The sequence below is a fragment of the Podarcis tiliguerta genome (assembly GCF_965153285.1).
Source record: "Podarcis tiliguerta genome assembly, chromosome: 1".
NCBI lineage: Eukaryota > Metazoa > Chordata > Lepidosauria > Squamata > Lacertidae > Podarcis > Podarcis tiliguerta.
The window spans coordinates 71364707-71391073 of NC_139534.1; the positions used below are offsets into that span (position 1 = coordinate 71364707).

At 40.3% G+C, this 26367-nt stretch overlaps 1 protein-coding gene across 8 annotated transcripts in view; it reads right to left on the bottom strand.

Annotated features, from left to right (window-relative positions):
• The window catches only part of HIPK3 (homeodomain interacting protein kinase 3), a 65413-nt gene that overhangs the window by 16108 nt on the left and 22938 nt on the right, over positions 1 to 26367 (bottom strand). For all 8 annotated transcript variants that reach the window (XM_083414590.1, XM_083414586.1, XM_083414592.1 and 5 more), the window contains exons 2-6: positions 22950 to 24051; positions 4077 to 4200; positions 3327 to 3446; positions 2519 to 2605; positions 965 to 1149 (exon numbers count right to left, since the gene is read on the bottom strand). In XM_083414590.1, the coding sequence (XP_083270716.1) occupies positions 965 to 1149; positions 2519 to 2605; positions 3327 to 3446; positions 4077 to 4200; positions 22950 to 24049 (1616 nt within the window). In that variant the 5' untranslated portion in view covers positions 24050 to 24051. The remainder of the gene's footprint in view (positions 1 to 964; positions 1150 to 2518; positions 2606 to 3326; positions 3447 to 4076; positions 4201 to 22949; positions 24052 to 26367) is intronic.

A 26367-nucleotide genomic window follows, 5' to 3' on the forward strand; every position in this document is an offset into this window, starting at 1 on the left:
AGCAGAGTTAAGCTCTCTTCTCCCTAACCATGATCTATAGCCAAGAACAAACACTGGCTGCAGACTGTGGTTAAGAAAGAAAGCTGAAGCTTGATCCCTGGGTCAGAGGACACTCTAAGCCAGGGGGCTGCCAACCCAGTGGTTACAAAGGCATTCACTGTAGCCCCCCAGCAGGGTCCCCAGATTCAGAGCTTTCTTTCGCTTTTGTTTTAAAGTAATTCTGCAGTCCTCCTAGAAAGAATGTCATGCAGTAAAAGGTGCAGATACTCTTCTAAGCAATTTCTGTCTGGATGGTTGCTCCTGCCTGTCAAGCGTTTTAAGCCAATGGGAGAAGTGAGAGCTGTGGTTGATAAGTGAGTTGTCTGTTTTCCTATCTCCATTAGTACACTTTTCCTGCTTCTCTCTTATTTTCTATTCCTCGCCATTTCCATAGGATGTCCCTCCTTTTCCCCTAGCAACTGTTATGCATCTTTCGTGTGTTGGATTCATCTGAGATCAGGCAGCCACTACAGTATTATTCAACTTTCTGTGTACTTTCTGTATGGTTTATTTGGTGAATTTTCCTTTTACTATCTTTTTGGAACAGAAAAGAAAATACAAGAATAAGAATAAAATGCTTGCCAGCAAGTGTTTTGTCTTTTTATTTGTGACTATGAATGTGTGTGGCTGGCTGTGGTAATTCAAAATAATTCCTGGATTCAGTTATCCTTTATTTTCTAGTTATAATATAAAGCAGCACACCAGCAACAGGCAACATAGCAACCGAGACTAATTAATGCTTGTGTATGGGGAAAAGCCATAGCTACTGAAACCCTGGTTCTGTTGCAATCTGCACTAACCAGGAGAAAGTGGCCCAGAATCAAAAGGCACAGGAACTACAGCAAACATAGCAGCAGGGGTAGCATGGAGCCCTTTCAAAAAGGCTTGCCCATGATTATTTTTACAAGTGTGTTATACAACATACTGGTTGCTATGAGGAAAATCAAGGAGGTGCTTCATGGTAATAAAAGGATGGTTCAGTGTGTCAACTGGAGTGATTCTTGAGTCAGCATCTATCAACAGCATTTTCTTCAACAGGCTGACAAACTCTCTTCTGTCTGCTTTCTCTGCCAATAGGTCACTTCCTTCTAAATCCATCACCATGTTCACCTGGTGTTGAACGAGTAAATGTCAGAGTGAAAACAATCAGGCGTTTATCATTCATCAATAGCAACATTTTCATTCAAATATTTATATCCTGCCTTTCAAGATATTATTAAACTCAAGGCAGCTTCGTATAAAAATATATATGACAGCAAAATCATAATTAAATTCCACAATAAAACAAATAGCAGTAAAACAACACTATACAAACAATTATCAGTGGCAGCATATGAAGTGTAATTTTTAATTACATTGCAAGCAACCTCATTCTATGTGCCCTTCTACTTTGAAAAGTACTGGATGATAGAAAGAAGTGGCACAAGCTTTAGGGGAAGGAGAGATGAAAATGTCAGCAAGCCTCAAAACACGTATATATATATATATATATATGAACATTTAAAAGGGTGCTATTAAAGAAACAACCATGCTGCAGATTACAGGCTAAATATCAACTTAACTAACTACAGTATTTGTAAACTATGGTTAGAACATAAATGGCTGCATTCACACAAAGGGAAGAATTCAATGTAGGCACAAAGGATTTTTTTCTGTCAGCACAAGCCTCTCCTCTCTTCGTCCTATGCAGTTTTCTGGGGGGTTCCCTCAATTCCCCAAGCCAATTTGGGGCACAAAGCTCTGCCGCACTAGTAGACAATATTGCACTGGCTTCTGCTAGTGGGATTCATTCATGAATTTGGCCTGGAATGCGAAGCCATGATTTAGTGCTACATGCACAAACAGAAAAGAGCCTGTGTAACGCCTCAGTCTCTCATGGTTCTCTACATTCCATATGGTTGGGAGCAGAACTTCACCACAGTTAAATTTCATTTTCTGGTTTGTCACTACATGTAAACCTGGGATAAACTCTGGAAGTTTCAAAACAAGCCAACTTCAAACCATGGATTATGAACAATTAAGTTTTAAAAAATGTAGTGAATTAAAGGAAACTGCCAGCTGTCAAGTGTTATTTTTAAATACTTAGCCATGTAGTCACTAGGTTGTAAAGCTATTCATTGAAATTAGTAGGGGGGGAATATTTCACATGCAGGTGGGACTGGCATGCAGCAGAAAGGAGACTGGAACTTTTAAAGAGGTGATGCTTTACAAATAAACAAAAAATGTCATAATGCAAAAGCAACTCCATGAATTTCACGTGCACTGGTGAAGCTACCATGGATGAGTATGGATATAAAGACATCATGTATTTTAGAGTAAAAAAAAAACAACCGAAATTAAAATAAAGGGAAAATCTTGAAAGTAGATACAAGGGAACAGTTCCCACAAGTGAAATTAGAGGTAGCTAGTCACAAATGGTAACTAATACATTAAAAAAACACACAAACTGTATACATTAAATGCATCTGAATGTACTCACATGCACTATTTCATCCAAACTGTTGAAAATGTACTTTCGGGCCTCTTTGGATTTCATCCCTGTCTCTCGTTCATGTTCTTCCAGTGTCTTCAGAAATTTAAGAAATGGATGGTTTAATTATTAATATACCGGGGGGGGGGGAATCATTCTACGGCACAAAGAAATAGCAACCTACAGCAGGCATCACTGTGTTTTCTGTTTATTGCTGTAAAAATATGGCCTTTTCCAAAAATGGAAATGTGCTATGTCTAAGAGGTGTGCAGGGCAACTCATTTTAATCAGCTATGCCATTTACCTTTGTTCCTAGAGTTGATCCAAATGTTCTCCAGTCAGTATGAAGGAAGAAGCCAAAACATTTTGTAGTCCCCTTCCCCTTGGCAACCTTACATTTTCCTGACAATCTGCAACCCTTAATACCACTTTGTTTGCAAGATAACCCTTCTGCAGAGTAATAGTGACATGACCATACAGCCAATCAGTTTTTGCTATGTGATGACATCAGAGGACAAGTGAGGGAGGCTGATGAAATAAGGATCCTAAAGCTGCAGTTGTGAAGAGAGCCAATCAAGTTCTATCTTTGCCTGAAGCACAACTGGCGGGAAGGCAGTGTGCCAACACAGAGGGATGTGCTTCCTAGGCCCCTCCCACAAAACTGCTTCTTCCAATCAGCCACCAATACAGACCAACCATGTGTTCACAAAATATACCCCCTGTTCTGCTTCAGCTGTATTCCTCCTTGAAGGCACATGTATAGCCAAAAACATGGACGGCAGGAACTCCTGTCTGCGCTTTCAAGGATTCTTAGTACCTTTAATCTCCAACTAGAATATGGTGCATCTGTTTCTTTACAGAAAAACCGTGTGGTCTTCGTTCCAACGTTCAACAACTGCTCTGGAGGTGAGCCTTGTGTCTGTGAAATGTAACGAATCTGAAAAGTTCAAAGAAGTGCGAGTTTTACAAACACATTGCTGTACGATTGCGTCTTGAGTGGTGGTTACTTCCAGGGATGGTGCGTACATGCAAAAGAGTTTATACCTGAACTGCCCCCTTGGGACCACCCTTACCTTCCAAGTAAGCTTTTACACTCTCTGCCTGCTTAGTAGGCTCTGGGATGCTCTTGTGTGGGCTCTTGCAAGATCTCACAGGGCCATTTGAGTTCTTGCAAGAACATCCCAGAACCCAGTAAGAAATTCTGAGAACTTAAAAGCTCTTTCCACACTGGGAAAATCGAGTGAAAAAGAAGCTTTTAAGCTCTTTGCAATTAATTTGCGGGATTTCAACCAACCAGCTTTCAACCACACAAGGTTGAAATCACGCACAAGGTGCAATCGTAGTGTATACAGTTATCATTTTGAATGCCCGCACCAGCATTATCCTGCTTAAGCTTCAAGATCTTGACTCAAAGGGAGTTTTTTAAACCATTTTCTTGGTGTTTTTAAATATTGGTGCACAATTATTTCATCTGTTCAAAATCATATGACAAAATCAATGAACTCGGAACTCCAACTGAGTAAACTTAAACAGATAAAAGTATCTCAGATCATCAAGTTTCTACTACCTGGTCATATTCGAGGGCTCCCGGATACAGTGGCCATCCAAGGAATAGCTCAGCAATCACACAGCCCAGTGACCACATGTCTATGGCTTCACAAAACGGCAAACCCAATATGATTTCTGGTGCTCTGCAAATAAAACAGGGGTGGTTAATGGATATTCTACATAAAAACAATTACCTGAATAATAACTGGAATTTAGAAAACATTATTTAAATAATTGTAAAAGTCAAATAACTTTGTTTTTCTGTAAGGTAAACTGTTCTTATTAAATCCCTCATTTTCCCATGCAGACCATACTAGTTATGTGCCATGGATTCTACAAATTATATGTTATTCTGCTTCATCATATTTTACCAGTTGTGGCTTTCAGTGTCTAGGCTATTTTTACTGCAAACACAAAAAGTTGACACTTATTCTGTAGTAAATTCACACAGTGCTTTATTTTTCACCTGAATGTGAGAACTTGCATTGTGCTTTACTTTGCACATAGCAGTATCTATGGAGACATGCTCTTCAAGTGTGTGCTAGCATTAAAGTTTAGTAGAAAAATTAACTGAAAACCAAAGTAAAGGGATTCTAAAGCATATTCAACAATGCATCATGGGCACAAGGTTAGGCCATAAATATTCTTTATTTAAATTTACAGTTCACCCATTCCCAACAATTACTGAATTTATTATTTATACATCAATTAAATTTATTATTTAGCCTTTGTTCCTAACATTTGCACGAATCCAGATGTTTTGTTGACTGTGAAGTGTAGCACTTTTTCTTTATTGGGCAGAAGCTTGATTATAAAATGTTTGTGTCCCATGGTTAGGCTGATAAACTAGGACAGAAAGAAACCACACTTGCTAAATAAACCATGGCTTACATAAGAACAGCTGTGCTGGATCAGACAAAGCTCATCTAATCCAAGACAGGCAACTCTTCGTTTACGCATTTTGCGAGCTGGAGGGACAGTGTGGTTTGCCCAGCTGAGCCGATACAGGTGACTCCCCATTCTATGCTATTTCACAGGGGGGTTCCAAACGTAAACCCCACGTAAATGGGGAGTCATCTGTATCCTGGTGGGCAACAAGATGCCTATGAGAAACCTGCAAGCAGGGCCTGAGTGCTATAGCCTTCTCCATACATGGTATGCCCAACAACTAGTATTCAGAGGCAGATCACCTCTACACAGCCATCATGGCTAGTAGCTATTGATAAGTCTGATTCGCCATCGATATGTCTAGTTCCCTCTTACATCCTGTGTTATGAATTTCAGAGTTTAAATATGTGCTGTGTGAAGAAGCACTTTCTATTTTCTGTTCTGAATCTCCTAACGGTCATCTTCATTGGATGCCCCCAGGTTTTAGTATTATGGTAGAGACCTATCCACCTATCCAAACCTCTTGGTGAGATCCTCCAGGCTCTTCATTATTTTCACTGCCCTTTTCTGAACCTTTCTGAGCTCTCTGAAAACCATTTTTGAGACGCGGCAACCAGAACCATACACAGTATTCAAGTGCAGTTCCATATCACAGATTTATATGATGACATTATGGTATTAACAATATTATTTTCAATCCCTTTCCTAATGATTCATTGTGTGCACACCAGGTCAGTGTGTTACAGTGGAACCAATTCATTCTGAACATCCATAATGGCTACATACAAAGCCCAGAAAGACTGTGAATTTAATTTTTCGTCATATACCGTATTGGCCCAAATTTAAGCCACGCCTGTAAACAACTCGCACCTTTAAAATTCAAGGGGGAAGAAGAAGAAAAGACAATACCCAAATATAAGTCACTCCTTTAAAATTCCGCAGGCACTCACACCCGTTCCGTTTTACCATATGTCTGTTTCAGCAGCGATATTGTAAAAGCCAATTTTTGTAAGGTTGAGAATTTAACTTTTCACAGTCAGAATTTGGAAAAAAAAGTGTGGCTTATCTGCAAGCCAATATGGTAATAATGGTTGAGCCCAGGGAATTTCCTCCCTAATAACTGACTCCATAATACCCACATGGGTTGGAGCAGGGGAGATTCCACATGTGCCATGAAATATTTAGATCCAAACATGTGCATATTTTGTAACACAGAATATTCATCCATTGCCCATCTGATTGTATTTTTCAGTAAATCAATTCAAGACTTTAAAATTGCAGACTATAAATCCAACTGAAAAATTAGTATAGGAAGGAAAACTGCCTGATGTGATCAGAAAAGTGAAATTAATGAAAGCTATAAAAAGTGCAGCATTGTTTCCATGAATCTACAAATTCTGAATGTCAACCCTTTGTTGGATAATACAAACAGAAGGAAAAAAGTTCAAAGAAACAAGTGAATTCTCATTAATATGTAGCCAAGAACTTATTGCTAATAATGGAATAAGTAAAAACTGCATTTTCAATGTGGTCTGGCTGACATTTCAGTTGGGTGCCATAAAAATAAAAATGATCCTTCAAGCAGCTTAAAGTCAGGAAGACTACCAAAGACAGCTGTTAATTCAGAGAACTTCAAAGTCACATGCCTTCCAGAAAAGTATAATGCACTACAGGCTCTATATATTTAAAACCTGTTTCATTTCCTAAAATGGCATGACAATCATGCTGAAGAAGATTCCCATCAAAAGCCAAAAATGGTAGCAGCAAAATCTCTTTATTGTGGTATTTTTACATGTTGAATTTAAATAGCTCAAATATTTCTGAAGTGATGGAATGACTATTTTTAGCAGACACTTCAGCAAGGCACTACTTTAGAAAGGGGGGTGTTTTAGTTCTGAGGACCACATTAGAAGTATCTCATGTCATGATTGCAGAAGCTGTTACAGGTTTTTATACTCAGTAACTCAGGAGAAACTTAAAAGACTGACCAACCAGATAGTAAATCAGATTTCAAATTAATAACGAATTCTGGGCAAATCCTTTCCAACGTTTTGCTTTTAGTAAATAAAGAAAGCAGAACACCATGCCTAGCTGCAACTGAGATACTAATATTTGTAAGACAACTATGCCACATTACAGAGCTAATACAACAACAGTTTGCTTTGGAATATGTGTAACATGATTTATAAATGTTTTGACACTCACAATATTGTTACAATAATTTGGCCCTGAATGTTCACAATGCATGATGGCTTACTCTACTCATCAGATCTATATTAAGGTATAAATATCTATAGTACCTCTTATGTACAATATTTTAATTGTACCAATTACATGATATTTTAATTGTACCAATTACATGATATTTTAATTGTGTACATTGTATGTCTCTTAAGAGACAACTGGTGAAACAAAGTTTAGTCGTTATGACTGAACAAAACTAAGCCTAAAAACTGAATTATACTGGGTGGAGCCTAAACAAACCTTTGGCACAAATTTAATTTTTTCTTATGCAAAACCAAACAAAAGTTAAAAGATGCTCATTAAGCACACTATTCCCCCCCCCCCAAAAAAGGGATAAATGAAACAGCTGTGTGCATTCCCATCCATCCCCCCAAATACTGGTTTGTTTTTGTGTTTGGGTGCAAGAAGTATACTCGGGATGGGTAAATCACTATTCTATTTTTGATCAGAGAGATACCCAAAGAGCTTTTGAAGCACAACACAATGGAATGGTGATCTTCCCTCCCACCCTTGCCACAAGCCCAACAGTAGGGCTGAAACTTGTCCTCTGAATGTTGCCCTGCATGGCACTTGGAACCTCTCAATACAACCATGGGGATGATACCCCGTTCATTTCCCAGCTCTGTGCTTCTGAGGCAAAACCAACATGCTTGCATTGCAAGTGCAGAAATCATTCCAACATCACCTACTCAATGAGGAGAGCTGGATCTTAGGTTTGCCACACTGCGTTGCTGAAGCTCTTACAGCAGCTTAAAATATACAGCACAACTGGAGGAACGATCACTCACCACCAGCTCCAGCTCCCTGTTTGGGAGGCGGTTTGTGGCCCTTCTGTGTTTCACTGTACCTTTAAGGTACTGTTAGTGCCTCAGATAAGCCATCTAAAAGCAGATGAGTTTAGAGAAGAGAGAAGCGCAGCCCTGCCCTTTGCAGTGGGTTCTGGCAACACAAACTGTTGGTTGGCTATTAAGGTAAGCCAACATCTGTGGGTCCATGTTTGCTTCTACTGCCAGTGAGTAAGTTACGTTAAGGCATCCTCCGTACCTTGCCACCAAGCTAATAATTCATTTTCACAGCAGATTTAATGCAGAATGCAAACGTCCACTAGTATGTACTAGAATATACAGTGGTACCTTGGGTTACGTTACCTTCGGGTAACGTAATTTTGGGTTGCGAATGCGGCAAACCCAGAAGTGTATACTTCCGGGTTTCGCCATGCATGCATGCTCAGAAGTGCTCTATCATGCAGTGCGCATGCACAAAAGCAGCGCCTCTGGATACGGACTTTTCGGGGTAAGTACGGACCCCCAGGATGAATTAAGTTCGTATCTGGAGGGTCCACTGCGCTCTGCTCCCATCCATTTAACACAATGAAATGCTATCATTAAAGAAATCTATGCCATAAAAACATGATAATTTGTTAATCATGATGTAAATCAAAACACATCTCTCGTTTCAGTCATTTGTTTTGCTCACAGGTGTCACAAATTAACAGCTACACTGAATGGTATATATTTAAAGGGCAGAACCACAGGTGGGTGGGCAAATTAGCTGTAGGGCCCTTCCACATCCCTGCAGCTGCTACTTACATAAACATATCCCATTTCCAGAGACAAATGAGACTCTTCAGTCAATCACTGCTTCTATATTAACCACTATGGAAGAATCTAACTTAATGCAGAGATTGCTCAGAAGCAGAAACTGCTCAGAGTGAGCTAACATTCACACCAGTCATCCTACCAACTTTCATGTGGATGCCCAGGTCCTGGCAGCTCACAGCACCCTCCTTTATATGCTATGCAGTAGCAGTTAAAGAAGTCCAAAACACTGGAATTAAGGACCCAGCTTTTCCAGAATAAAGCACATCAAATTTATGTGAGGTGGTTAAAAAATAATGGGGGGAAAAAAACACCTTAGAAAAAGTACAAATAAAAGAATACTGTTGGAAAATAGGAAGGGGGAGAATGCAAATTAGAATGAAAAATAAATCTAGCTATTCTAGTCTAGTGGCAAGGCAATGACACCATACCACAGGAATAAAACAGCACAGACATGTGCTCAAGCAAGAAAAAATGTTGGCCAAGTTAGCCAATCAGATACTGGGCTGTCAGTAAATTTCCAGAACTGAGAGAGAAATGTGCTCTCTCACCACGAAGGCATTTCCTTCAATTACCTGGGCTGCCATAGTGGCTTTGGAGCCCAGTTCATACCAGATAACACAGGTGCACTCACTCCGTGATTTCACCACAAAGTAACATCTTGTATTACCCATAGGCCTGCAGGAACCAAATTTTTGTTAAAGGATTAATACATGTGTGCAGAATGCCACTGTCTCCTCAGTAAATAAACAAAAAGCTTTTCTCTGCACATCTATAGAGTGGGGAAGACCTTACATGTAAGAGGCCTCTAGTATGTTTCTCATTCAGACAAGATTGATTCCATGTCTCTTATTTAGCAAGTAAGCAAACCACATGACATGTTTTTCAATTCCTGTACTGATTACACCTACACATCCACTGCCAAAAAACAGAAAAACATTTCAAGTGTAAGGAGCATGCAGTTTTCCTCCCCACAAAAATCATTTTGACTTTTATTATCCAAAACACTAAGTTAGAAGAACAAAGTTTTCCAACCAACAGACAAAAAATGATTGTTTCATTTGAGCTAGAGCACACCAGAACCTGTTTGCAATGTATGGCTTAGTCCTGAAAATGTGAAGTAATAATCTCTGCTCATGTGCAGAGTAGCTTACACTAGACTACTCACAATCAGCCTCTTATGTCTGAGATTAAGGACAGCATCTTCCAGTGAAAAAGGAGGTAGAAAAGAATAAGAATTACAGCCATAGTTCCTCACTTGAAACTTTATAAATTACCTATTATACCAACATGAATTGAAATCACAATTGTAGCTGTTATATAAGGGATTATTATATCTGAATGGAATGGAATGGAAATTATTAAAATTTTGGAATGCAGAAAAAATGTAGAAGAATGAGCTCATCAACTCTAGCATGTGAGGGGTCCAGTTTAATTATATTGTATAATTTGACATTTGAATAATTGACATTGATAATGGTATTAATTGGATAAAATTGGTATTGTTATAGTGAGGCTGTCATTGGAACGATATTGGAAAAACAATAAAAAATATATTTAAAAGAAAGAAAGGAAAAGGATTTGGAGTCAGTGTGATACTGAGACAGGCATACAGCTCGTATTTTTCATTTCAAATATTCACTGACACTAAAAAAAAAAAAAAAAGGTAGCAAGAAATACTACCAACAGCTTTTTACTCCATTCTGCCTTCAAGATAACCTGAATTTAAGCTAGGGAAGGGGCTTGTTGGGAGCACATGCACACACCTTTTCTGGAAATACAACTGCACGGGGCTCAACCTGCACTGCCCAGCAGCTACAGCCAGTGGCGTAGCGTGGGTTGTCAGCACCCGGGGCAAGGCAAGTAATTTGCGCCCCCCCCCCCCGCTGCACTGTTCCTCCCCCAGATAGTCCCTCGCTCTCTCTCCGCACCGCACCACACCACACGCCTGTCACCCCCCCTCCACAGTGGGCGGCGACCCGGCGGCTCGGATCGGATTCGCACAGCCAGCACTGCAGTGAGAGAGAGTGAGTGAGCCAGGTAGGGGCAGAGAGCTGCGAGTGCGAGTGCGCACCCCCCCAGATGTTGCGCCCGGTGCGGCCAGCCCCCCCTGCACCCCCCACGCTACGCCACTGGCTACAGCCACTTTCAATAAGTGAATGCAGGAAAATGGCTAATATGGCATTTGTTGCATACACAAGCCATTCACCATTGTTCCTCCCAATCCAATTCAAAAAATTATATGCAGCATGATTAAGCAAACATATATTAATTACAGAAAGAGACTCACACTGTGTCAACTGTAAATTGCTTACCTGCTCTCTCTCTCTCTATAACAAAGTCACAAAACAAATACTAAACGAAACAAAAGCAAAGTAAGTTACGCTCCCTGTTGCTTCTCTAGTTACCAGAACAGGCTAAAAGCTATGAAATATGCCCTTCATGGAAACAGCTCTGAGCATGCTCAGAACAGATGTATGATTCTAATAGGCTACCACATGGTACAGGACCGTTCTTAAGGGGTTTCAAGCAGTCCTCCCTAACCTGATAAGAGTGTCTGCTGGATAGACAGAGTGTGTGGCTTTGAGATTTGGGGAAGAGGAGGACTTTAAAAATTGTTTCACACCTTCAACTGTGGGCCAGGAGTCCTAGTGGAAGATCCCCCACGGTTACAATATCTGACCCATTGTTTTATGAAGACAAATTAGTTCAATTTATTGGATGCTCCAATAAGCATCCCATTTTTTACAAAATCACACTAATGCAATTTATTAATCAATGGTCAATTTGATCTATAAAAGAATCATTTAAAAATGATTTTCATAATTTTAATGCTTTATATTTTTGTAAACTTTGGGGGGGCAGCTGTTTGGTTTTTTTACAATCAAGAAGTATATAAATTTTGGTAAATAAATAAAGCAATCCAGAAATACGGTTTGTTCATTACCCAAAAATGCATATAATATTTGCATCTAGATACATTAAAATGATGTTTGCATTTCTGGTAGCAATTTTTACAACCAACGATTTTGCTCACATGACTACTGTATTTTCCTAGGAAAGACTCTCCACTTAGCTGGATTAGCACACAATTGATAGCCGGATTCCACTGCTATGAGATACTGTCAAGTCATCATTTCGAGAACAACCCTATCAAGCTGTTTTCGCTATTCAGTATGCATGTCTATTAGAAAAGCTTATCATGAAATTGCTCTGCAAATGCAGTTTAAAACCTGGTCCAACGAATATTCAAGAGACACATGACTGTCTGGCTAATTAAATGAAATCCAACTGTTCATCAACAGTTTTAAAAGGCATAATACAGAGCAACAGGGTTCAAAGGCACAAACCAGCAAACATTAAGCATGCTTGAGCCTCAACAAAATCAATGGCACTTTACATCCCACTGGTTTAATGTAGAGAGGAGTGCTGTGAAATCAGCCCATCTCAATTTGAAATGAGCTGTGCTGCATTTGGGAAAACCGAACACTTCTTTTGAGAGCTTGAAAGAACATCCAGCCACGGGTAGTTTCCCCACCATCATCCATCATCTTGTCTGCTAATGGTGTAGTGCATGGGTAGGTAAACTAAGGCCCGGGGGCCAGATCCGGCCCAATCGCCTTCTAAATCCGGCCCACGGACAGTATTTTTACATGAATAGAATGTGTCCTTTTATCTAAAATGCATCTCTGGGTTATTTGTGGGGCATAGGAATTTGTTCATTTCCCCCCTGAAAATATAGTCCGGCCCCCACAAAGTCTGAGGGACAATGGACTGGCCCCCTGCTGAAAAAGTTTGCTGACCCCTGGTGTAGTGGTTAAGGGTGCTAGACTGTGACCTGCCAGGCCAGGATTAAAAACTTCACAAAGCCATAAAGGTCACTTGGTGATCTTTGGCCAATCACTGTCTCTCAGTCTAGCTTACCTTGCAGGGTTGTTGTGAAGACAAAATGGGTAAGAGAACAGTGTATGCCACCTTGAGCTCCTTGGAGGGAAGTTGAGCTATAGAGGCAATAAACAGATAATAAAATAAAACATATCCCAGTTCCCACACTAACCAAGCTGGGCAGGAAGAGAACGCAAGCACTGGCTAAAGCTGAACACTCTTCCTAAGTTCCCAATTCTCTGTATGCTTCTGAGCATACCTGGAATGTCTAATGTTGATGGAAACAACAATATTCAAATAAAGTCAGCCTTACATCTTGAAAGCTGACAGCTGTAAAGTGGTTTACAGTCTCAGAACAGGAAGGCTTCCACATGTACATCTTCCACTCTCATCCAATGTGTGAAGCCTGCTCAGGTCCTGGCAATTTTGGCAGTGACGAAAGAGCAAACCCCACCTTGCATCAAATATGACAGCAAAACAGAAATTTCTGGGGCAGGTTCTTCCGCCACACAGGTCTTCCCACAGACATCTGGCTTCATTACTTGGCCAGCAGCCGCTTTTGCCTGCTAAGTAAGAGCTTTTGCTCCCAAACAAGCACAAGACAACACCCCGCTTCTGATACAAATGTGTATTCCTTAGACTGTCAAGCAGTCACTGAAGACATAAAGCTGAAATATACAAGCTATTTACTGTGAAGCAGTCCCCTATGTTCAAATGAAAAACTCTAAATTAAGTGGATTATGTACTACATGCCAAGCTCCTAACTCTCATGGCTGCCATGTTGGATGTTGGCATATAGTGTCTGCAAAGCCAAAACAACAAATAAATAAATCTCCAGAGTTCTCTAAAGACAGGGATTCTTTGTCCTTTCTAGCTATTCTGTTTCTTCCACGTATCCTCTTCCCATACTCTGCATTGACGCATATTTCTCACCCCTACAGTGAAGCTACGCTTTCTCCCAAACCCTCAAATTCTGCAAGCTACAAAATTGTAATTAATTTACATAAGTAATGTAAGGCTATAAATACAAATTACCTGGCAACACAGTTTCAAATTTAGCAAAAAAAGAGAGAATAAAAGCATGAATTTGGCCATGTGATTTGAACTTTCTTTGCTACCTGTTTCAGCTTCCCCATGCTTCAACTGCCAATGCTTACCCTTCACCTATAATGGAATTACAATAGCAATTCTGTGTCTAAAATGCATTTGAGAGTCTTAATTGTTGCCAGCTAGTCTCCGTTTAATTCTCTAAATTGATTTTCTCTAGCTGTGTAGCATTCCTAAAAAGATCCGAATACATCATTTGTCTTTTCAGTACAGCACATTAGCTCCCAATTACAACTGTTAGTTATGAATGTGTCTAATTATTTTCTCTTTGAGGATATCATTAAACTCACTAACAAAGGAACCAAACTGAATCCTATCTATCCCCTACCCATCAAACACATACAGACACACAATGGAAAGCTTATGGACCTGTGACATCACCTTAGAATGTCTTCTTGTGACAGTCAAGCATACAAAAGTCAAACAACTGGCCTGTCCCCTCACCTGCCACAACGCCATCTGCCATGTGGGAAGGATTCCAGGAGGAAGAGGGGGAGGCAGGCAGACAGAAAAAAACTTCAGGAGCTTGCTCCTTCTCCAGTTGAGTTGCCTAAATTTTGTTACAAAACTTTTGGCATCCTTCATTGAATTTTTATAATATTGTGAGCTGCTTTGAAAACTTCAGTCAAAAATAAAAAGGTAAAGGTACCCCTGCCCGTACGGGCCAGTCTTGACAGACTCTAGGGTTGTGCGCCCATCTCACTCAAGAGGCCGGGGGCCAGCGCTGTCCGGAGACACTTCCGGGTCACGTGGCCAGCGTGACATCGCTACTCTGGCGAGCCAGAGCCGCACACAGAAACGCCGTTTACCTTCCCGCTACTAAGCGGTCCCTATTTATCTACTTGCACCCAGGGGTGCTTTCGAACTGCTAGGTTGGCAGGCGCTGGGACCGAACAGCGGGAGCGCACCCCGCCGCGGGGATTCGAACCGCCGACCTTTCGATCGGCAAGCCCTAGGCACTGAGGCTTTAACCCACAGCGCCACCCGCGTCCCCTCAGTCAAAAATACAAGCCTACTAAAACAAATAATTATTCACCTGCCTGCCAGTAGGCTATATTTTTACAAACTATTCTGCTTCCTTACCTATAGAAGGAAACATCATAATATTATTACAACAGTGTCAGACGCAGTACTGAACAAGATAGAGGCATGCAACATGCAAAAACATATGTCCAGATTTATTTAAAAATCTACACCTCTTTCTTTCTTTCTTTCTTCCTTTCTTTCTTTCTACTTCTAAAAGAGATCACACTGCCTGGCCAAATATTGGTCGGCTGTTTAATAGAATTATAACACAGAGTAACAACAAATCTGAGATAACAGAGTGATGCAAGCAAATTATTTTAGTCTGTTACTGTCTTTTCCCAAAAGTTGGAAGCCTTTCAGCTATACGACAAGATGTAAAATTTCATAGAGGCCAGCCCTGGGCATGTTGTATAATGTAATGGCCACTGTATTTCTGGCCTCCTGGACCAACCTATTCAGTAATTTAAAAACCAAATGTAGGCAAATTGGTGCTTGCAATCTTACATCAGAACAAATTAGTTCCTGCAATCGAACATGGTTATACAGAGGCAGGAGGTCCCTACAGACTACATGTCCCTGAATGTTGGAAAGTTGCATTAGGGCCAGATGTAATCAACCCAATACACCAGGGACCCTGGTAAGCGTGTACCAACAGAGTGGGCTGTACGCATGCCCCAGTGTCAATATCAAAACCATGGTAAGGCAAACAATCTTCTCTTTGCCAACAAACATTTTTGACAGACAGATTTTGACCCAAAAAACTTACACACATATAATTTGACTTGCTGAAACACTTGACAGTATGCAATCATGCTTAAATACTACTGTCTTCCTAAGCATGTCATTCTCTCAAAGTGAAGGTTTCCCACCCAAAAATGAGCATTAAAATGGAACTTTTAAAAGCAGCTCCTCCCACCAAGGCCCTTGTAAATTAGCAATTCCTAACTTGTATTGTTAGCCATTAAAAACAGCCTTGATGAACCAGCCCACCTATCCAGTGTCCCATTTCCAACATGGACCAAGAAGACATGGGAACAATGGAATTTGCCTTATGCAGATCATTGGTCCATTTGGCTCAGAACTGTCAACGCAGACTGGTAGCAACTCTCCAGAATTCCAGATTGGGTACATTCCCAGCCCTACCTGGAGATGCTAGGGATTGAACCTTGGACTTCTGCATGCAACATGGATGCTCTACTATGAGTTCCCAAAACAAAAGTGGCACAAAAACCAGTCAGTGGAAATCTCCACACAACTAAATTAAAAACCAAAAACCCAACATGTTTCAAGCTACACACAAGCCCTCCTTCATGGGAACATGTATACCTGAAAGGTACAGTATTGGGCTCTACATTGAAATAGTTTATGAGAGTCTTTGCTGAGCTATCATGGAGATCTAGCCTCCACTAAAATCTACCTAATACTCTTTTAAAGCCAAATGGCTGGGACGGGACGATATGGGATTGAGGGGGCAACTCCCATCTCTAGCGGGGGTGCAATTAGTGCCAGCACCATCCGTTAAGAGTTTGGGTGTAATCTTCGACACCTCCCTCTCCATGGAGGCGCAGATTGCAGCTATAACAAAGGCGGCATTTTTTCATCTCCGCCAAGCTAAGCAGTTGGCTCCTTACCTCTCTCGCCCTGACCTAGCCACTGTGATCCATGCGACGGTCACCTCCAGACTGGATTATTGTAACTCGCTCTACGTGGGGCTGCCCTTGAGACTGACCCAGAAACTCCAGAGGGTGCAGAATGCCGCAGCGAGACTCCTTACAGGGTCTTCACTGCGAGATCACATTCATCCGGTGCTATACCAGCTGCACTGGCTCCCGGTGGAGTACAGGATCAGGTTTAAGGTGCTGGTTTTAACCTTTAAAGCCCTATACGGCCTAGGACCCTCGTACCTACGGGACCACCTCTCCTGGTATGCCCCACAGAGAAACCTACGCTCGTCAAATAAAAACATCCTGAAGGTCCCAGGCCTCAGAGAGGTTAGGCTGGCCTCAACTAGAGCCAGGGCTTTCTCGGCTGCGGCTCCAATCTGGTGGAACGCTCTGTCACAAGAGACTAGGGCCCTGCGGGACCTGACATCTTTCCGCAGAGCCTGCAAGACAGAGTTGTTCCACCAGGCCTTTGGTCAGGTCCCAGCCTGACTCCCTCCTCTGGCAACCTGCACAGAATTTTGCTCAACGGTTGCCATTAATTTGATTTTAATTAATTTTTATAATGGAATGTTTTTAGAATGTTTGATTATTTGATTGTTTGATTATTTAATTGTTGTTAGCCGCCCTGAGCCCGGCTTCGGCTGGGGAGGGCGGGATATAAATAAAATTTATTATTATTATTATTATTATTATTATTATTATTATTAAATAAAGTGGTGACCATCATACCTTGCAGCAGTGAATTGTGTCTTAACACTAATTAAGACACTAATTAAGGTTTAGAGTTGGTTTGTTAATTCACAATTTTGGGTTTGGACAACGTGGGAAGTAATGGCCAGCTAAAAGCAAATGTTTCTAAACTCCTCCTCTGTGTCATGCTGGAGGAAGAGGTGGAAAAAAAGGGAGCACAAGTACAGGTGGGAGGCTAGGCTCATTTTTGTGACACTAAACCAGGGTTTAAGTCCATACTGCCTTCAAATGCATTCAGAGATTAGTTTTAACATTAATACACATCATTTAAATTTTTTTGAAATGACTGAATTTTACAACCACATTCAAAACTGCTAATGCTGGTTTGCTAAATATTATCTTACTAAGGCTACAATACTATACAAACTTATCTGAGTTTAAGTCCTATTGACCACTGAGGGGCTTAATTCTGCAGAAACTGTATAAGACTGCAACATCAAAGTTTAAGTAGCATCTACAGTATATGATATTTATTTTAGTAATAAGAAAGTGATGATGAGTTCCCAACACCTGACAGAATCCACATCCTTACTCCAGGCTTAATTTTACTCAAGAGCCTTTTGTTTTTTGAAAGATTTACAATCTACCAGACCATTCTTGCCTAGTGTCTCTGTGTTTGTTGACATTAAAATATATGTTGGCTGGCAGGTCTAAGTTTGTGGATCCTGCAAAATCTTGTTTTTCAAGCAGGAACAGTTATCATCAAACTGTCAAAAGAGGAGACTGGTTTTAGCAATGTTACACATTTCAGACTTAAAATTCAAGAGTTTTACATTTCAGTCCTTTCAATTCAGCTCCAGTGATGCATTACATTTTGACTTGTCAATAAAATGACAAATGGATAGCCAATGGACTAGTAATCAGTTTTAGCAATAAGTAAATAAAAGTCACCATAATTGGGGTAGTGGTTGGTTGAAAGGGCAGGACAGCCTACGATGGGCCAGAGGGAAGGGAAAAAATGACTTCTCCCTATCGACACAAATTTCTAGAAGTTGAGATATCTTCTTGAGTTCCCAGTTACTCATGACTAAGGAGAGGGTAAATCCCTGAATATTCACTACTGAATCACTATGGAAGAGATTACTCTTGTCAAGCACAGTATTAGACTCAAGAAGAGAAATGACTTGAGGAAACCAAGACAACACACCTCACTAATCATACAAGCAGCTGAAATGAACAGTATTTGAAGTACATAGCATAGGGTTTGGCTTGTGCATTGCAAGATTACTCAAGAGAAAATATTGTCCTTATGCTAAGAAACCAGCGTCAAGTCTTATTGACTGTTCTTTTCCAGGGAATGCCTTACTAACACATACACACACCCCACACATATATCACACACAACCTAGTCAGCTTGTGGCACTGTGGAACCCAACAGCCTCCCTAGAACAGATTTTGTTTTTTGCATAACCAGCAAGAAATAGTTGAGCTCTCCAGTGAAGTAAAGTTAACAGCTACACACAGAGAGAAAAGAAGACCAGATGCTAATGCTGCTTGATGTAACCATATCTGAATTCCACTTGAAAGATTGCTAGGGTCAGCAGGCGATCACTCCAGACAGAGTGACTCAATGCAGAAAAGGGACATGAATGTATCAGCAAATCGACTTTTAAAAAGCATGTAATATTTGGTAGATACCCACCTGAGTAGTCTGAAAGGATCAAAACCTACTCTAACATGAGGCAGGAGAAACATACCACCACAAGTGAAAAAGTATGGGGACGCCCTAGGAGGTTTATAGTTCTAAAGTGGAAAATTTAAAAGGTGTCAGCTCAAATTGTCCGCTTGAGAAAGCACAAATGCTAAACAGTAAAGTAACTGCCAAGCAGCAGCATGCTTGGTAATTACAATTCACAGTTTGTTTACATCGACACCAGCCAGCTGAACAGTAGAACCAATCCACATAATTTGGGCTTCAACTAAAAAAGAAAAAACCAAACCAACCACACACAAACGCCACCCCAAAATTTCCTGTATGTTGAATCTGTCTGCTGAAATCCAGCCCCTTATCTTAAAAAGCTGCCTTTAATTCATGTAGTAGCCCCTGCCTCTTCCCTAACAGTAACTAGGCTTAAAAGCATAGCAGCTGACTTAGAGCATGCTGACCTTGAGCAAATGAATGCACTTAGCAGCATGTACTTCTGGCTTATTTCACTGCACCAGCGAAACAGCCTCACCATCTATAGTAGTCAACAGTTTCTGGCCACCACCCCCTGCCTATTTTAAGATATCCCCCACAACATTTCAGTGATGCACAGTTCAAAGTGATAGAATAACATCTGAGGCCACATTCCAGCTCAAGTTGTTTACAGAGGAATCTTGTTCTGGTTCTCATGCGCTGCTTCTTTCATCAATGAGTAGAATATGGTCAGAACTATGTATTTCCACTTATACAACACGAATATACATAATTTCACAATATCCCTTGAACAGCAGCTAAATCAAGGGTTGTGGGAAATGTTCACTTATAAAAAGATAGCTAAATCATGTCAGCATGTGACAAGAAGGAAAAATATGAAAGGCAGCAGCTTTTGATCACAAATACTATATATAGCACACCACATGCAGAAATATATTTTGTTTCGGAACTAAAAATGTAGCTAGAAATGTAAAAACACCTGCTTATCTGCTTTAACAATGTCTGCTGAGCTTTCCCATGAAATATTATCAGAATGCTTAGCCTAACCACACTGAATTTCTCCCCTTGGGAAACTGTCTTAAGATTCAACTTTAATACAAAGGGCAGAAATGATATTCATTTATCAGTCCTCCAAGTACAGTTTTGACCATAAAACAATTTATTTTTAAAATTATCAACTAACCTCGGCTGTGCCATCTTTAATCTAATCCTAGTCACCAACCAAGTACAGTGGTGCCTCGAGTTAAGAACTTAGTTCGTTCTGGAGGTTTGTTCTTAACCTGAAAACTGTTCTTAACCTGAAGTACCACTTTAACTAATGGGGACTCCTACTGGTGCCGCGCCACCGCCACACAATTTCTGTTCTCATCCTGAAGCAAAGTTATTAACCCAAGGTACTATTTCTGGGTTAGCGGAGTCTGTAACCTGAAGTTTCTGTAACCTGAAGCGCCTGTAACCCGAGGTACCACTGTAGATAAATAGTTTGTATTAAAATATTTGTACAAAACAAAATATGTTGCTCTCCCCTGATAACACTAGTGGCTCAAAACATCTGAAGCTGGATCCTGAACATCTCATTCTAGTACTCAGGAATTTGAAATAATTTTTACAGCTTTAAAAAACAGAAAACTAAATTAGAATGGTTTCAAGTTTTAAAAAAAACCAAACAGAACTCCTGCAGATAACACGTATTGCCAGGTAAGACACATATGGTCCAAAAAATACTCAGATTTCCAGAGGTGTACCCTTGTCAGACTGTTGCGCTTGTGGGATCTAAAAGACCAACAGCATTATTATGGCATAAGCTTTCAGGGATTGCAGACCACTTCATCAGATGTACGTCAATAACAGAACGGCTCCACTAGGCCCCTTGCTAGCTATAGATTTCATATGTACCTGCTTCACGAAGCTGATAGCAAGACTGAAGAGAGATAACTAAAATATTTTCTGTCAGCATTATATAGATATCCAAGTTCATGAACTTCCTCAGTTTTCAAGTACTCCACTTTCAGAGAAATCTATTCATCCTTCATATGGCACTTCTGAGCAATTGAAATGCTTTATTCCATTTTGTTATACAGCAGTTACTGTTTTTATTTAAAATATCTATCCACTGCCTTTCATTTGACGTGAAAAAGCAGTATAGAATAAATACGTTAAAATTACAATAGAAAATAACACACCAGTCAACAGGCCAGAGCAGAAATAAAACAGATGAATTCAACCATTTGATACTAACAGCCATGGAAAAAAAGTTAATGAGATTTAGCAATCACTGAAACGCCAGTGTTGCCATTTGCCTTGGTGCAGAGTGGGGATGATTCTATAAAGATTGTGCTACGACTGAAAAAATCTCTCCATAGTCAACTCCAGGTACATCAGGTCTGCTGATGAGGAATCTAAAAGAGCTGTGTCTTCAACACTTCGTGCATTATTTCTTTTAAACCAGGGTTCATATTATAATGTGTGTTGTATATTTGGTTGTATCTTCTGTTTGTAAACCACCTTGTGTATTAATGAAAAGTGAAATGAAAAATTCATATTCTTCCTGTCTCTTTTCAATTTTCCCCTCTCAAGAGGACCTCAAAGTAAAACACATAGGTATCCTAATACTCTAAAGCAGACCTGCTTTGTTTCAGAAGTGGAGCTGAAGCAGGCGCATTTCCGCCATTCCTTATGTCAGCCATTTCAACAGTTGCTATCAATAATAGTCAATCACTAATATCTGTAAAAATATTTCCACACCTCTCTATTTTTAGCAACTCTGCCAGCTTTAGCCAGCATGTAGACTTTATTCCTCAGGAATTTAAATTCATTAATACCTTTAAGATTAGATCCAGACTCGTCCTTCTGAGAACAAAAGAGCACCTGCAGTTTGTGGAATGGCTCAGGATCCTGTTCTGTTTCAGGCCCCAGTACTAGCTCCCACAACAGTTCCAGCGTGCACTGCCCCCACAATCCTCCTGTTTGGGGAAGGTACAGTGATCGAGGAATCAGCAAAACTCACCTCCTCCCTCCTTCCACCCACGGAAGTGACCAGTTAAACAAAGTTTTGCTTCCAAAAAAATCTGGATCCAACCCATAGTAATTAAGGCCAACCTGCAGTATTTTAAAAATCCCAAGGTTAGCCCACTGATTTCCAGGCATAGGCAAACTCAGCCCTCCAGATGTTTTGGGACTACAACTCCCATCATCCCTGACCACTGGTCCTGTTAGCTAGGGATGATGGGAGTTGAAGTCCTAAAACATCTGGAGAGCCGAGTTTGGCCATGCCTGGTCTACACTGAGTTGTGACTAACATTTGACACTTGTTGGCATCCATCTGTCTCGAGAGACAATGGAGTGCGCCTCTGTGGGTTAAGTCAAACCACTGCATTAGCAGCACCAAAGTGACCTCCCTGGGCAATGTGTATGACAGTCCTGGGCTGCCCAGATGACAAGACCCCAGTGGTCTCGCTGATGTGGTCCAAAGTAGGGCAAAACGGTTGGCATCGGTTTGGCTGCAGGAGTTGCTGGAAGGAGGCATACAAGGCACCACTGGATATCACCCATAATATTTGCATAATAGTTACTACACAAAATAAAAAGTACTCTCAAATTTCAAGAGGTAACATGTACGTTTGCTGAATTCATATCCCTTCAACCAAAGATTTAGCTATAAGGTATTTAGCTATAAGGTATATGATAAAATCAGGTTTATATAAACTTTTCTCTCTCTCCCAGGCTATCTTGCGCACACAAAGGACATATTCTGAATTGTGCTTTACAAAGCAGAATTCAAAAATAACCTCTTCTGGACTATTACCTCATAAACCACTTTAAAAGTCAGATAGTCCAGTTTTACACATGACACTTAAACTGAAGTTATGCTTATGAGGGCTTCTGTGCAGAACCAAAACAAAAATATTTACACTCTGTTTAACGGGGTAAACATTCTAGGGAGCAATGAAAAATATAATTCAATTCAAGACTTATCCAAATCAACATGCTTAGCATGCAATTTAGTAAACTGCAGACACTGGAGCAAAGTCAAAGCTTCAAAAATACCAATCAGAGGGCAGAAAAACGATTAAATACAGAAAGCTACATACCTGTAGTACCGAGACTGCAAATATGTTGAGCAGACAGTCTTTGATACATGGCTAGCAGATCCGAAGTCTATTACCTTAACTCTGTACGGCTGCCGGGCAGGATCCACCAACATAATGTTTTCTGGTTTGAGGTCAGCGTGTATTAAACCAAGACTTTTTAGTTTTTTCAGTGCAGTGGCCACCTGTTGCAGAATAGGCCGTATTACTTTTAGCTGGAGAGGACTAAATTTATTTTGTTTCAGAAAGTCATATAAATTCTGTTCCAACATCTCAAAAACTAAGCAAGTATGGTTTCGATGCTGAAAGCACTCATACGCTCTCACAAAGTTAAACTCATCAGCATTCTCAGTACTCAGTCTTGCTAATATGCTCACTTCTATTTGTCCTTGGCGTGCATAAGATGGATGATTCTTTAGAATTTTGATTGCCACTATTTCATTTGTCCCTCTTTTCCAGCACTTTACTACTTGTCCAAAAGTCCCTCGCCCAAGGAAATCAAGAACCTCGTAAGTATTTTTCACAGAGCATAACACCTCGTGATGCACTAACTGATAATCTCCATCTCCATTGGTACCACTTGGTTTTGAAGTTGCAGTAGCTGTCACAACCGTCACTGGGTTTCCCAAGTTTGTTTGCAACATTGCAGGCAATATAGGCAGTTCATCAACAATCTGCATTGCGCCACTCTGATTCTCCAACTCTTCACTCTTACGCTTCAGTCCACATCGCTGGGGGCGGTCCAAGACGTTTAACCCACTTTCCTGTATCTCAGTCCAAGGTGCTTCCACTTGAGGTTGCTGTGCCTGCACTGCTAATATCTCTGTAGCACCTGCAATATTTTTTAAAGCAACAGCACTGGTCTGCAACAAAAAGGTCTCTCTTTGAGGTCTGTCAAATAGGTTTCTAGCCTGCAAGAAAGTACCAACACTGCTGGGAGGCTGAGCAATTCCAAAAAAATTATCATTCACATAGATCCGTGGGTAGATTCGTTCATGGTACACACAACTACTTGGCTCCACTTTTAGTTTCTTCACACTACAAAAGGCACTTGACTGAGTTTGATAAACATATGGTGGATAGACCAAGACTTGTGAGGCCATACCTGAAAGAAGAGGAAAAAAGGGAAAGAGTCAGTAAACTTTGGAAGTTGTTTCCTAATAATTTAATTATAAATCCATGAAAATGTTAAAACTTTTCTGTGCTTGTTTGAAGTTTGCTCATACTACACACAAAAAAATTGCAAGTCCTTTTGTACACTTGGATTTAAATACTAAGTACTGTATGTTGTTTTAGAGTCATCTTAAGCACTAAAACTGTACAACCATTGCTACTCCAAGGAAATGCAGTCTTCATTATACACTCATCCACATTAGAATCTTAAAGCAGGAAGGGATTGGGGGTCTAAAATGTTCACTTGCTTGTAAGCTACTATTCTCCAACTAGAAGCTTAACATAGCACAGTTTAAAGCATGCTAAGCCTGTTCAGAAGTGCAACACTATATTCAAATTATAATAATTCTGATTTTTCACTGAAGAACCAAACAGCTTTCTGAGTTTATTTAATAAAGGGAAGCAAACTACAATTTTATTTTTAAAGGGTCAACCCTTATAGTAGGTTAATTATATATAGAAATATATCAGTATATAGGAATCTCCATTAATTCCTACTACGGTACATTAGGTATTCTTAATGTACCGTAGAGATTTGTAATCTTGTCCATATATGAATTTGCTTTTTCAAATTGTATACTGATGGATGCATATAAAACATTACTTTATAAACAGCATACTGTACAACATGCATGTCCCTGCAGGTTATTTAACAAAAGATAAACTATTTTCAAATTTACATTGTTTATACTTCTATATATTCAATGCCAGCATGCACTTATTCCTGACTCTTAATTACTTAACAGTGTCGGTGTGTCCTGAGTACTGCCTGATCTAATTATTGGGAGTTAGATTCAGTTGAGGCCTCAGGTCTCAAACAAGTCACTTGACGGGCTCTGGGCAGCCACCTTGACCCTTGTCAACCTTGGCTATTAAAAACTAGTTGGAAGTGATTAACTGGATGGGTCTAGGGTCTAGGGTCTAGTGGTAAATGCTCCTTGCAAGATGGTATAGTACCAGTTGCCTTGAAGGATACAGTGGCACAGGCCCACTTCAAGAAGCTCACATTGTCCTGAACAACTACCACTCAATCATTGAAACCCTCTTTGCAGGCAATATGCTTGAGAGGGTGGTGGCCAGGCTACTTCAAACATGCTTGGAAACAGATAATCTTGATTCAATTCATTCAGGCTTCAGGCTTAAATACAGCACTGAAATAACTTTGATCATTCTGGTCGATGACTTGTAAGAGAGATGGCAAGTGCAACCTGGTTAATTCACCTTGTTGCGTTGCTGGCTTTTAAAACAATATTGAACACAGGATCATATTGCAGGTTGGGAGATCGGGACACGGTCTAGGAGTGGCTACAACTACCTAGATAGGTCACCATTTGGAAACCTTATACAGACAGCTTTGAATCTGAAACAGAAGCAACCAACATTGTGCCTTCCAGATTTTATTGTTCTACAACTCCCATTATCCCTGATCATTAGTCATGGTAGCTGGGAATGATGAGAGCTGGAGCTCAGCTATACCTAGATGACATCACACTGGATACCCCTGGCTTGGAAGAATGGTGAGTAGGATGGTATTCTTTACATATATACCTGGAGAATAAAATCTTGTGTCGTGCTCATTCAGTGGGTTTATAAAATGCTCTTCTGACCAGCCTTGAAAGTTCAATGCGTGTGTATGTTCATTTTTGCTCACTTCCCTGTACTAGTAATAAATTTTGTTTGAAATAACCACAATTGATTAACTACAAAGACATTGGGAGCAAGCAACCATTCAGGAATGTAGTATTTATATACCTTTTTCTTAACTGTGCTCAACATTATCTCAGTATTCTTTACAAACAATGGTCCATAATGTTTTGTCAGATTGTGGGGTCCAGGACCTGGTGTGAGGAATTTGCTGGTTTGGCTGCTTTCAAGGCCAGTGTGCACCAGGTGCCTCAGAAACATGGCTTTTCCACAGTCTTTCTCCCAAACTTGAAAGGGGGGGTAGTACAATGAAATTGCTGGAACAATATACCCATATCTGCTGTTTTAAGGTTCGTCACTCATTACAGACAGCAGAACACTTGTGAGCAAAAAAAACTCGAAGTCCAATATTACTATTTTCCATAACACAGAGAAGTGAAGCTACATTCACAGGCAAGAAGAGATTTAAACTGGAATTCTCCTGTTTTGTTTTTATCAATATAGTAGAAGCATCTACAGCATAAGGCAATTCATTACTGTAAAACACGTTGCCATTTGGGAACCTCTCAATGGGTAAAGTTCGTTTCTTCTTTCAACTTGCTTC